This window comes from Neoarius graeffei, chromosome 13 (assembly GCF_027579695.1).
Source record: "Neoarius graeffei isolate fNeoGra1 chromosome 13, fNeoGra1.pri, whole genome shotgun sequence".
Classification (NCBI taxonomy): Eukaryota; Metazoa; Chordata; class Actinopteri; order Siluriformes; family Ariidae; genus Neoarius; species Neoarius graeffei.
This window is the reverse complement of record NC_083581.1, coordinates 19,376,129-19,389,928: the sequence shown is the minus strand read 5'-3', so window position 1 is coordinate 19,389,928 and position 13,800 is coordinate 19,376,129. Positions and strand designations below refer to the sequence as shown.

General features: G+C 44.7%; 1 protein-coding gene across 1 annotated transcript in view; it reads right to left on the bottom strand.

The window, feature by feature from the left end:
• The window catches only part of LOC132896012 (protein phosphatase 1 regulatory subunit 12A), a 159,117-nt gene extending 146,845 nt beyond the window's left edge, over positions 1 to 12,272 (bottom strand). The window contains exon 1 of the mRNA XM_060936740.1: positions 12,127 to 12,272. Coding sequence (XP_060792723.1) covers positions 12,127 to 12,228 — 102 coding nt within the window. The 5' untranslated portion in view covers positions 12,229 to 12,272. The remainder of the gene's footprint in view (positions 1 to 12,126) is intronic.
• Between the last annotated feature and the right edge of the window lie 1,528 nt (positions 12,273 to 13,800).

The following is a 13,800-nucleotide window of genomic DNA, read 5'->3' as shown; positions in this document are numbered from 1 at the left end:
GGGGGTTTGGGGGCTGCAGGCACCCAGCGGGGCCCAGGGGCAGAGCCCTGGTGGGGGCCCAGGGGGCAGGAGCTAATGATTTTTGGCTATTTTTTTTTTTACCCCAAAACCATTAATTTTATCAGCAAAAAGTTGCAATTTATTTGGAAATAAATTCCCCTTCTTGGTGGACTATCAGGTGAAAATGATCAATATGGTACAAGAGACTTGTTTTTAATCAATTCACATTTGATGATTTCAAAAAATCAATGCACCTTTTAATATAAACGAGCTCTATAGTATTATATTTCTGCATTTTTGCTATTCATGTCTTTGAATACTCTAATCCTTTAAAATGAAGTGCAAACCAGAAAAAAGTTCTATCATATAATTAAGCTTTCTTCTGATGTTATCATGGTAGCAGGAGGTCTTGCATATTAAGCAGGCAACATTCAACATCACTTACCGTATCACTTCCCTTTCAACTGTTGTGTGTAGTAACTAGGTTTTATCTGAACAGGATGTTGTGTAATGTAATACATATACCATATGGTCAATTTGAAGATCAAGATGGTGATTTTGAATTAAAGAACAGGCATGTACAATGGGCATTACATATTGGAATTTTTTTTTAAATAAAAAATTATAAGTTCATCTCGGCCTAAAAAATTTGAGCAGACGCTCCCGCGTGGCACATGCCAGCAATTTCCCCCCTGTCCCCCTATGAAATGAGCAATAAGTCGGAGAGTTATACATGGTATCATACCTAAAATTTTATCAGAAATATAGATATGATACTATGATTCTCCCAAACATGCTACATTAGATAAGCTAACCCCATTTATAAAAAGATACACACTTGTATATGACGTATTTTATATATATATATATATATATATATATATATATATATATATATATATATATACACACACACACACACACACACACACACATATACACACATACATATATATACACACACACACACACACTAGCGTAGTTTATCATGTCAGAACACAATGAGCAAAGTACTTTTCCTGGGACATCTATTTTCCGTATGTGATCACCGAGCTTCGTTGTGACAGTCTGCGTGTCAATCTCGACATTCAGTGTTCTTTCTAACCAAGCCCAGTTAGAAAACAGTTCTTTATCCCTGCACCTTTATCAATCTCCCTCGCTCAATCCTCTTCTTTCTTATTTAGGACTTTTGCCATTGTTGATATGCTAAAATATCCCGCCTGAATACATGTGTCTTTCCGATGTTACCAATGCGTATTGTCAAACAGTGTGTACGGTCGGTGAACGGTGATTGCAAGCCACGCGTGGAGAGCATGCGTACTTGTGTTTATACACTGCACGCGATTTTCTGAAAATTCTACCGCAAATAAGTCGAACATTGTCGCAAAAGTAAATGTTAATTACGACATGTCGAAAGACTCGTGTGTTAACCCGGAGCCCACCAAGAATCAAGACTTTATAAGGTGACCACAGATCATTAACCATACACCCCCTCCCTGAAAATTTCTCCACGGATTTATATCGATCTCAAAAACGATCATTTTGGTCTGAAAAAGTCGGAAATCCGCCGATCGGCGGAAAATTCTCATCCCTGCTTTCTCCTGAAATGTTTTCTTTTATTTTGTCTTCATCAGGGTAGTAAAACTTGCTTTTACTGTGAACGCTGTTGTTATCACTATCCATGATGTCAAATTAATGCTATTTTGAATCCTCATTCACGGCTGTAATGCAAATGGCTTCCTCCTCAGTATACAAGTGCACTTCCATGGCAGGAAAAAAAAACTACATTTTGCCACCTATGTAGTCCCCTATTTATACAAATAGGGGTCATTCAGGATTCAGCCATGTTTTTGCTCAGCGTTAGCAACACTTAAAGGTTTTTAGCTTTCTCCTGAAATGTGTTCTTTTATTTCTTCTTCCTTAGGGTAGTAAAACTCGCTTTTGCTGTGAAGACTGTCGTTATCACTATCCATGCTGTAAAATTAATGCTAATCTCCTGAGAAATGCTGGCAAAAATTTATAAGATTTTTGATAATCTTATAAATAAATCTTGTAAAAAAAAACGTTGACAAAAAATGCTACTATGCTTGTTGTTTTTGTGAACAAGCCAGTCACCAGAGGTCCGTAACTGGGGTCCATATCGTAGAATATGGACCCTTTGGTTCCTGTGATTCTTTTCCCTTAGTGAAAAGAATCACAGGACTGACCCTCTCGCCAGCCAATCAGAGCGCAGGATTTGATGGAAACCGGACCGTGAAAAAAATAAGCGTGATTACTTTTGTGAGGCTTTGTCTGAAGATAATTGTAGAGCTCTCTTAGGTGTGGGTGGAGCACAGAGGACGGCAGGACAAAGCTTCAGGGAACAACAGGCTTTTATTGCCAGACTTTTCAGTATAACAATCGTTCGTATTTGGTAAATACACACACACACTGTGTTCTTGTCCCGGGAAAAGCTCTCCTCTGCTCTCCCTCTGCCTCCTTAAATAGGGCGCAGTACTGGGAAGACACACAAACACAGGTTAATTACCATCAGGTGTAGTGATTCTGCCACTCACCTTCCCTGGCTTCACCCTCCTGTCACAGACCAGCGCTTGACCACGCCCCCACTGCCACATACCCCCACCGCCCGACTCAGGCCGGGCGCCCGTCTGGCCCGCAGCCGACTCCCCCCCCCTTGACGGGAGAGGAAGTCCGCCACGACCATCTGCGCCCCCGGCCTGTGGACCACCTTGAAATTGAAGGGTTGGAGTGCCAGATACCAACGGGTGATCCGCGCGTTGGCATCTTTCATGCGGTGGAGCCACTGGAGGGGCGCGTGGTCCGAACAGAGGGTGAAAGGGCACCCCAGCAGGTAGTAACGGAGGGCGAGGACCGCCCACTTGATCGCCAGGCATTCCTTCTCAATAGTGCTGTAGCGCCCCTCACACACCGACAGCTTCCTGCTAATGTACAGGATGGGGCGGTCCTCCCCCTCCTGGGACAACACCGCCCCCAGCCCTCTGTCCAACGCGTCGGTCTGCAACACAAAAGGGAGAGAAAAGTCAGGGGAGTGTAATAGTGGCCCCCCACACAGTGCAGCCTTTACCTCAGAAAAAGCCCGCTGGCACTGCTCCGTCCACTGGACCGGATCTGGCGCCCCCTTTTTAGTGAGGTCAGTCAGCGGGCTGGTGACGTCCGAATAATTAGGTATAAACCTACGATAGTAGCCAGCCAGCCCCAGGAACTGTCTCACCCCCTTTTTGGTCTTGGGCCTCGGGCAGGCCGCAATCGCTGCTGTCTTATTAATTTGGGGACGCACCTGCCCGTTGCCCAAGTGGAAGCCCAGATACCATACTTCCACCTGCCCAATCGCACACTTCTTCGGGTTGGCAGTGAGACCCGCCCGCCTCAGTGACCTAAGGACGGCCCTCAGGTGTTGCAGGTGCCGCTGCCTGTCGTTACTATAAATGATAATATCATCAAGATATGCGGCCACATAGGTGGCGTGGGGCCGGAGGACCCTGTCCATCAGCCGCTGAAACGTAGCGGGCGCCCCAAACAGCCCAAAAGGAAGTGTGACAAATTGGTGTAAGCCGAACGGTGTGGAAAAGGCCGTTTTCTCCCGGGATAATGGAGTCAAGGGGATTTGCCAATATCCCTTCGTCAAATCCAGTGTCGAGTAAAAGCAAGCCGTGCCTAGTCGATCGAGCAGCTCGTCAATACGAGGCATTGGGTACGCGTCGAATTTAGACACCGCATTGACTTTTCTATAGTCCACACAGAACCGGACCGACCCGTTGGCCTTGGGTACCAAGACCACCGGGCTGCTCCAGTCACTGTGGGACTCCTCGACGATGCCCATTTCGAGCATGGTCTGAAGTTCTTCCCGAACCACTTTTTTTTTTGTGTTCGGGTAGCCTGTAAGGGCGGCTACGCACTACCACCCCCGGGGGCGTCTCTATGTGGTGTTCTATGAGGTTAGTGCGACCGGGCAGGGGCGAGAACACATCCGAAAACTCGGCCTGCAACTGGGCGACCTCCGTGAGTTGGGTCGGGGAGAGGTGGTCTCCACAGGGGACCGGAGAGGTATGTGATGCCAATGTCCCTTTTTGAACCTCCGGCCCCAGCTCCGCCTTCTCCGGAACTACCGACACCAACACGACGGCGACCTCCTCGTTCCAGAGTTTAAGCAGATTGAGGTGGTAGATCTGTAGTGCCCCCCCCCGTCCGTTCGCCTCACCTCATAGTCGACGTCCCCGACTCGCCGTGTGACCTCAAAGGGTCCTTGCCACTTGGCAATTAATTTGGAGCTCGACGTGGGCAACAGTACGAGTACCTTATCTCCCAGAGTGAACTCTCTAAGGTGCGTGCCCTTGTTGTACAGGCGGGCTTGCCGTTCCTGGGCCTGCCGCAAATTCTCCTGAGTTAGGTGGGTGAGCGTGTGGAGTTTTGCGTGCAGGTCCATAACGTACTGGATTTCGTTTTTACTCTGTGAAGGTCCCTCCTCCCAATTTTCTCGCAGCACATCTAAAATGCCGCGTGGCTTATGCCCGTATAACAATTCAAACGGGGAGAACCCCGTGAAGGCTTGGGGGACCTCTCGCACTGCAAATAACAAGGGTTCGAGCCATTTATCCCAGTTACATGCGTCCTCACTTACGAATTTTTTAATTATATTCTTGAGGGTGCGATTGAACCGTTCAACTAAACCGTCCATTTGTGGGTGATAAACGCTGGTGCGGATCGGCTTAATACCTAATAGCCCATACAGTTCGCTCAGTGTTCGTGACATAAACTAGGTGCCTTGGTCAGTCAGAATCTCTTTCGGGATTCCAACTCGGGAGATGACGTGGAAGAGGGCCTCCGCAATACTGCGTGCTGAGATATTGCAAAGAGGCACCGCTTCCGGGTATCGCTTTGCATAGTCCACCAGAACTAATATAAAGCGGTACCCTCGTGTTGACCGATCTAATGGCCCGACGAGATCCATCCCAATTCTTTCGAACGGGGTCTTGATTAATGGTAGGGGGCGCAAAGGCGCTTTTGGAATGGCCGCTGGATTTACTAGCTGGCATTCGCGGCACGCCGTACACCACCTACGGACATCGCCGCGAATCCCCGGCCAATAGAATCGGGCCATTATTCGGGCTAGTGTTTTATCCTGCCCTAGGTGTCCAGCCATTGGATTAAAGTGAGCCGCCTGAAATACCAATTCCCGGCGGCTCTTTGGAATTAACAGCTGTGTGACTCGCTCTTTCGTCTGAGTGTCCTGCGTCACTCGGTATAATCTATCCTTCATAATAGAAAAATAGGGGAAGGACGGGGTGGCGTTCAGCTGGAGCGTTTGACCATCGATTACTCTCACTTGGTCAAACGCATGTTGCAGAGTCTCGTCTTGCGATTGTTCTAATGGGAAATCCACGAGGGATTCCCCAACAGAAAGAGGAGGAGCCGGCGGCTCCTCACTCTGTCGCGGAGATGACGTAGATGGCTCTGCGACAGCAGCTCCAGCCAAAGCGACGCCGGGACCTCCCCCTGTCAAATGGCAGGACCCACTCTTTACTAGGCGCGTCATTAAACCCCGAAATCCCGGCCAATCAGTCCCCAAAATTAAAGAGTGGGTAAGGCGAGGGTTAACCGCTGCCTTCACTATAGATTTTTCCCCTCTGAAAAATATGTGGACCGACACCAAAGGGTAGCTGTGAACATCCCCGTGCACACACAACACCTTCACCCCCTGTGCTCCCCCAATGCCTCGTCTTGCACCAGGCTTTGGCGGATCGAGGTCTGATTGCAACCAGAATCCACCAACGCCTGATATGTAGCCCCTTGGACCGGTATGCGATACGCTCCGGCCCGATCGAGGGCAGCCTCTGGTGCGTCGGGGATCCGTACCACCGCGCCCACCTCCATTGCTGCGCACTGTTGTTGCAGGTGGCCCGGCTCCCCGCAGCGCCAGCAAACCGGCCTGGGCTTTCCCTCTGCACCGGTGCTCTGGGGCTCACTCACCTGAGGGGGGGGAGAGACAGACACAGGAGGGAGAAACGAGAGGGCACCACGGGTGCGGCGGGCCAGCTGGGGTGGAGCCAGCCCCCGTCTCCGTGGTGGGGGAATGGGGCGAGGACGGGACACAGAAGGGAGGGGAGAAAGAGAGAGAGAAGACGTCGTCGGCTGTCCTGCCACCGGAACAGCCACCAAATGATCCTCCGCCAGTCCTACTGCCTGATCCAGCGACACCGGGCGGTGGCACTGGACCCACTCCACGGTTCCGGCTGGTAAGCGGGCGATGAACTGCTCCAGCACCACCTGATCAATGATTCCCTCGGCTTCGCGATCGTCAGCCCTCAGCCACCGCCAGCAGGCGTCCCGGAGCTGCTGGCCAAACACGAACGGCCGGCCGACTCCCTCCAACCGCAGCGCGCGGAAGCGCTGGCGCTGTTGTTCTGGTGTGCGCCCCACGCGCTGGAGGATGGCCCGGCGAAGGTCCGCGTAGGTCAGCCGGCGGTCGGCGGGGAGCTGTAGCGCGGCCAGCTGCGCCTCTCCCATCAGGAGGGGGAGGAGGCGCGCCGCGCGCTGCTCCATCGGCCACCCCGAGGCTTCAGCGACCTGTTCAAACAATGCGAGGAACGCCTCGGGGTCGTCCTGCGGGCCCATCTTGGTCACGGTGAGGGGAGATGGGCCTGCGGCCGGGGTGTTGGTGGACCCCGATGACGCGAGGAGATGCCAGAACGCCTCGCGATCTTCCTGCTGGGCCAGCCCCAGGGCTTCGAAGCGCCGCTCTTGTTCCTTTCGGAGCGTGATGAGCGCCTGGTGCTGGCTTTGCTGAGCCGTGGTGAGGGCGTGGACCAGGTCCATGAACGGGGAGGATTCCATGGGGCTGCTGGGTTGGTGCTCCACCTTTTAATCCCAGGTTTCAGCACCACTGTAGAGCTCTCTTAGGTGTGGGTGGAGCACAGAGGACGGCAGGACAAAGCTTCAGGGAACAACAGGCTTTTATTGCCAGACTTTTCAGTATAACAATTGTTCGTATTTGGTAAATACACACACACACACACACACACACACACGCTGTGTTCTTGTCCCGGGAAGAGCTCTCCTCTGCTCTCCCTCTGCCTCCTTAAATAGGGCGCGGTACTGGGAAGACACACAAACACGTTAATTACCGTCAGGTGTAGTGATTCTGCCACTCACCTTCCCTAGCTCCGCCCCCCTGTCACAGACCGGCGCTTGACCACGCCCCCGCTGCCACAATAATTTATGACACACTTTGTGAAAACTGGACAAAATTTGTCTGAGGAGTAGTGGGAAAAAAAACACAAAACTTTGATAAAATCCCAAATGGTGGAAAATCCAATGTGGCAGAAATTCATGGGGTGCATTAAATGAGGGTTGAGCCAAATAATCCAATAGTTCCTCAGTTTGTGAAAATCGGACATACAGTTCAAAAGTTACTTGCATAAACACACCTCTAAATTTGACCCACTGATTGCACTAAAGCACTTCAGGTGCAAACATGAAACTTGGTGAAAAGAATCACAGGACTGGTCCCAATCGGTGTGCCTAATTTTGAATCTTTTTCCATAGACACCCTAGCCAGAAGAAGATGAACAAGAAAAGGGAGAAATATACAATGGTTGCCAATGTAGCTTTGTTGCTTGGCCCCCAATATTAGAAAAGTGACTAGAAAACTAAAACTAGAAATCTGCATTTCCTGATGAAAAGGCAGAAGGATTGCACAGTCAAAAACAACTCCCTGGTTTCAATAAAGGGTTGATAGGGCACTGTTCGGCAGTGCCTATGGTATTGCCTGTGGTTCCTAGCTTGTTCTTAGGTGGTTGTAGGAACATTTCAAATTCATTAGACTTATAGTATATACATACATGTACTATATACATACTATAAATTAAGAACATTGTACTTAAACTTAACCAAATCCCCTGAGGTTGACCACACCCCAGCTTTCATCTAGCTCTGAACAGGAGTTTCAAATTTTATGCATGTACAGTACTGTGCAAGTCTTAGGCACCCTATTTTTTTTAGTACAAATTTTGTTATAGATATTTATTTTATTAATTATGCATTTTGAGTCAGTACAAAAACATTTTAAATTTCCAAATATTAGCTTTCCAAAAAAGTTACAGGAAAAAAATATTTGTATGTGAGTAAAAGTTTTATATAAGACACCACTTTAAAAAAAAAAAATATAATAATAATGAAGGCTCCTGGGTTTTTCTGCAAAAAAATTAAAAGGAAATGTAACATTCAAAGGCTTGAGAAGAAGAACTGTGGCAAATTCTCCAAAATGCTCAGTAAATCTTACCAACTAATGTCCCTATAAAACTACATAAATTTTACCTGGGGCAATTATTTAAGGGGAAAAAAAAGCAAAGGGCTATTACACCAATTATAATACATAGGGCCAAATTACTCAATTCTGATTGGTCAATCAAGGAGGGTTTTTTTCCTTAACAGGGGCTGTGTTTCTGAAATGCTACTGGCTAGTTCGTTGTTTGGTTATGGTTACAAAAATTAGCAAATTTTGTCAACAAAATGGCTGACTCTGCTGATTCAGCAATGCCGCATTTTGCTATATTTGACAAAGAAATGATAAACCAGTTGAAAGCTACAAGCGAAAATGAAAACACCAAAAAAGTACGAATTTTTGGCTTCCCGTATTTAAGAAATGGGCCACAGAAAGACAAATAAACGACACTCTAGTGGCATATGAATGCTCCAAGTTAGACAAGGTGCTATCACAGTTTTTTTGTGTCATGATGAAAGATGCTTTAGAAACTGATTCAAACGTGCAAGATAGTCTTGCACTTTGATTGGTTCAGAAAACGTGAATGACAAATGTTGTGAACTTGAATGGTTTCCAAAGTATGAATTTGGCTATATATTATAAACAAGTAATCGTATGGTTCCTCATAAAATTCATGATTTCAAAGTTTTGAAATTGCCCTCATCGCTTCGCGACTCAGGCAATTTTCAAAACTTCGAAATCACTCGTGAAATTAATCCTTGATTTTACTCGGCCCCATACAATTACCTATACATATTAACTTTATTTAATTTATTACTGTCTACTGAGCTTAATCTTTATTTTCAGTAGAAATATTGAATTTCACTATTTTTGGAGTAATTTTTACAGCATTTCTTTGCCTAAGACTATTGCACAGCATTATACATCAATCAATCAATCAATCAATCAATCACATTCCACCTTGAAATGATGGATTGGATTGATTGATTTTTACTAATTATTGTGGAGACTCTAGTGAGTAATTTGAAAACACAGTTTGATCTGGCATAAATCCTGAGAATAGTTTACAAAAGATATGCTGAGCATATGCTTGTTTATAAGAACCCCACCCCCACTTCCCCAGTGGCCAATCTGAGTGACATTGTAGCTTTTTTGGGTCACTATAGGGCCCTTCTGTCCAAATTTCATGATGATTGCCCATTTTTAACCCTCACAAATGCCTGCTGTATCAGCATACAACAGGCATTTGAGAGGGTTAAAAATGAGCAATCATCATGAAATTTGGACAGAAGGACTGGCCTGACAATGACCAGGTCATCATTAACTTACAAATTAGGAAAATGACACAGTGTACCAAGTTTAAGCTTAATCAGACTTACAGTTCTGAAAAAAAAAAAACAGTTTTCTGAATGTATCTCTGCCCCTTATTGAGGACCAGAACTAAAATTCAACATTCCTTAACCAGGACTTTGTCAAATTTCTTTCAAATGCATGCAAATAATCATACAGTACATTACAGCTGTTTGAGTAAATTCAACTCCACCCCTTTAGAACTGATTAAAGGGATAGTTCGGGATTTTTGACATGAATCTGTATGGCATCCCCATCAATAGTGTCGTGCAAACACACTGACTTACCCCTGACAGCATCCTGTGAGTCCAGTTCTTGTCCAGTTTTGGTCCAGACGAAAGTAGTCCGGCAAGTTTGTTGGGGTCACGAAAGTAAAACGTTTTTCGTCTCAAAACAGTATGTGTTCAAAAGAGTGATATATTTGCATCACAAAACCGTTGCCAAATAAAAAGTCAGACCTCGAAATCGCTTGGCACTATTTTCCTGCGCGCTGCCGGCTTCATCCAGCTGCGGCTCCAGCTTCAAGGATAAGCTGGAGCCGCATAAGTAGGAGTCCCGGCGGGTGGTTTGTATTCGATTCGTTTATATCCCGACCTTGTTAGCTGTCAGATTTATGTTCATGGACCCGGTAAGCTGGTAAATAATATTTATTATTATTTTTTTTCTTTACCAAATTCTAACAGAAAACGAGAGCGCCCGAATGGGAAACCTGAACAGGAGCCGCCTCAGGGCTGTAATGCAAATTGCTTTCCTCCTCAGTATACAAGTGCGCTTCCATGTCAGGGAAAAAGAAACTACCACTGCTGCCTATGTAGTGCCCTATTTATACAAATAGGAGTCATTCAGGATTCAGCCATGTTTTTGCTCCGTGTCATGGCTGAATCCTGAATGACTCCTATTTGTATAAATAGGGCACTACATAGGCAGCAGTGGTAGTTTCTTTTTCCCTGACATGGAAGCGCACTTGTATACTGAGGAGGAAAGCAATTTGCATTACAGCCCTGAGGCGGCTCCTGCTCAGCTTTCCCTTTCGGGCGCTCTCGTTTTCTGTTAGAATTTGGTAAAGAAAAAAAATAATAAAAAATATTATTTACCAGCTTACCGGGTCCATGAACATAAATCTGACAGCTAACAAGGTCGGGATATAAACGAATCGAATACAAACCACCCGCCGGGACTCCTACTTATGCGGCTCCAGCTTATCCTTGAAGCTGGAGCCGCAGCTGGATGAAGCCGGCAGCGCGCAGGAAAATGGTGCCAAGCGATTTCGAGGTCTGACTTTTTATTTGGCAACGATTTTGTGATGCAAATATATCACTCTTTTGAACACATACTGTTTTGAGACGAAAAACGTTTTACTTTCGTGACCCCAACAAACTTGCCGGACTACTTTCGTCTGGACCAAAACTGGACAAGAACTGGACTCACAGGATGCTGTCAGGGGTAAGTCAGTGTGTTTGCACGACACTGTTGATGGGGATGCCATACAGATAAATGTCAAAAATCCCGAACTATCCCTTTAACATGTAGGCGCCACAGATAAACCATGCTGAGCTATATGACATGCACTCTGTAATGATGGGACAAAAAGTCTAGGACTAGTTTCTAAAAGTTTTTGAACATTATGCAAATTAGCAAAAAAAATGTAAGTGGGCAGAGATAAGTAGTGCAAATTGGAAATTTGTTCAGAATTAGTCAAGAAATCAACTTAAAAAATATTTTGTCTCTAGGCCTCAAGATTCTTAGGATATGACCTAAAACATAAAATAGTGTGCTATTCTGCACTAGACCATGACCATTAGGCTGATTAGGTTCATCTATCTTGCCTGAGTAGAGAGAGGGGCTACTAAATAATGGCAAAGTTTCATGTCTGTAGCACATATAGTTTGGTCTGCACAACCTTATAAGTTTTTTTTTTTTTCCATTCATGTCTATGGGCAAAAAATAATTTTGAATATCTACTACTTGGAACTGGAAAAGCTGAATACAAGCATACATCTCTGTGTCAGACAGTTACAGTTGGTTTTGATATCTCAAACTGTAGAAGTAATGCACAGAATATCAGGTAGTGTACGAAAATAAAATCGGGAAACAATTTGTGCTCCTGAACGTACGAAATAACTTCGCCATCACACTAAATAAAATTGCAGGAAAAACTAGTGTGCTGCTTCACAATCATGCTGAGTAATAAAATTTCATATCAATTGGATAATTACATATTGCATAATGACTAAAATGGATGATAAAATGGATGCAATGTGCAATCAAGAATTACTTTTATTATTAGCCTATTTTCTTTCTTTTCTTTTTTTTTGTTTTATTTCTCTGCAGAAAAAAATTATTACAACACAAACCAGCCCCAAACTGTAATGTCTCAAGAGCAGCTGCAGTTGTTGGTAGATGATACTCTATTTAAATAATCATATTACTAAACATATTACAACATTTTATATTAACACAGCAAACACAACCCATTATTTCTACATTTCTGGTAAAGGCTGAAAAAGCTGTAAACATGCACAACTCATTCTTACTTTGAAGCTTTTGTTGCTGGAGGATGGGGAGGAGGATGGTGACTCCAAAACAGATTTCCTGGTGCGAGATGACAGGTCCTTGTTATGCAAATAGGATGACATCTCTCTAAAATGATGAAGATAATCAATGGCTCATATAGAAAGAACAGCTGCTAAAATGTCCATGATAGCTAAAGGAAGGGGTCCAGTGGACAGCTGTGTGTCAGTGAGAAACAGAAGAGAGAAACCTGGATAGCAGTATAGTGGAACTGTTGCCTCTGTGTTGCCTGTTGCCTGAACTGTTCAGTATTTAGTGCTCCTTCCTCATCACTGTGCAATGGGCATTCTCTTCACTCATATTATTTTCTTCTGTTGCACTCTCTCTCTCTCTCTCTCTCTCTCTCTCTCTCTCTCTCTCACACACACATCTCTAAAAAAGGACAGGAATCTGTTAGCTTCACAAATAAGAAGGCTCCATCCTTTACTCTGGCAGCATACAGTAATATCAAGACCAAAAACTAAACAAACTACCAAACTGTCCTCTTTTGGTATCTCTCTACACATGTTATGCACTCAGCTCAACTGGAATTCTGCCAGCCTGCTTTATTTTTATGCAAACATTTTGGGCTTGGAATTTTTTCCTGCACCATTACACACAGTAGACAGAGTAGAAGATTGTTTGGGGGGGAAAAAAAACCCTGTAGGTTTTCCTATAGACACGGTGAAATATTTTTATCAAACCTAAATTCAAATTCAGGAAGCTTTTTTACAATATTCTGTGTTGACTGTGACTGTATACCTTGTAGTATATTAATGCAGAGGGTTACAAGTAATCAGTAAATGAAATATACATACATGCTTATCAGTGATGGTTACATTTTTCTGACTCATAATTCAAACTGACTCTCAGCCATCCAGTATACTTTATTGGATTCTTTTGTTTTTATCAAATATTTTCTATAAAATAAAGTATGCTGGATGGCTAAGAGTTAGTTTGAATTATGAGTCAGTAATATGTAACCATCACTGATAAGCATGTATATTTCATTTACTGATTACTTGTAACCCTCTGCATTAATACACTACAAGTTATTAATACAAGAATCAAATTATTGGATTTTGTTTCTATCAAATATTTTCTGTAAAATAATTTGATGCAGAAGTGCAAAATTTATTTTGGGTTTTCCAAAATCAAGACAGGGTCAAAATTATACATACAGGGTCAAAAAATATACATACATGGACTCAAAATTATTATTTCAGGCCAAAGCCACTGTACTTAGTGATCATGATCGACTACAGCTGGTTGCTTTTCTGTGCCAACATAAAAAGTATCTGACTGACACTCATTGACTTGACCAAAACATAGCACAATGGGAAAATCCAAAGAGTTCAGTGCAGATCCTGGATTTGGTATACATGTATCACACATTGAGCTGCTCCAAACTGATCCCAGCATGTCCCCACTCCAGATATCCAGGAAGATCCTTGAACGCTTGCTCCCACCAGCAGCTGATGTTGTCAGAGGACTATGGCCTGAGTCACTCCCTTCAGCTTATCTTCAGCTATTAGACTCGGCTTTTGGTATGGTGGAAGATGGGGAAGAACTTTTTGCCTGATTCTTGAACACCCTCCAGGATCTGGGTGAGAAACCTTCCACTTACCTTCACTGGCTGCACTGAACCTGGCAACAAA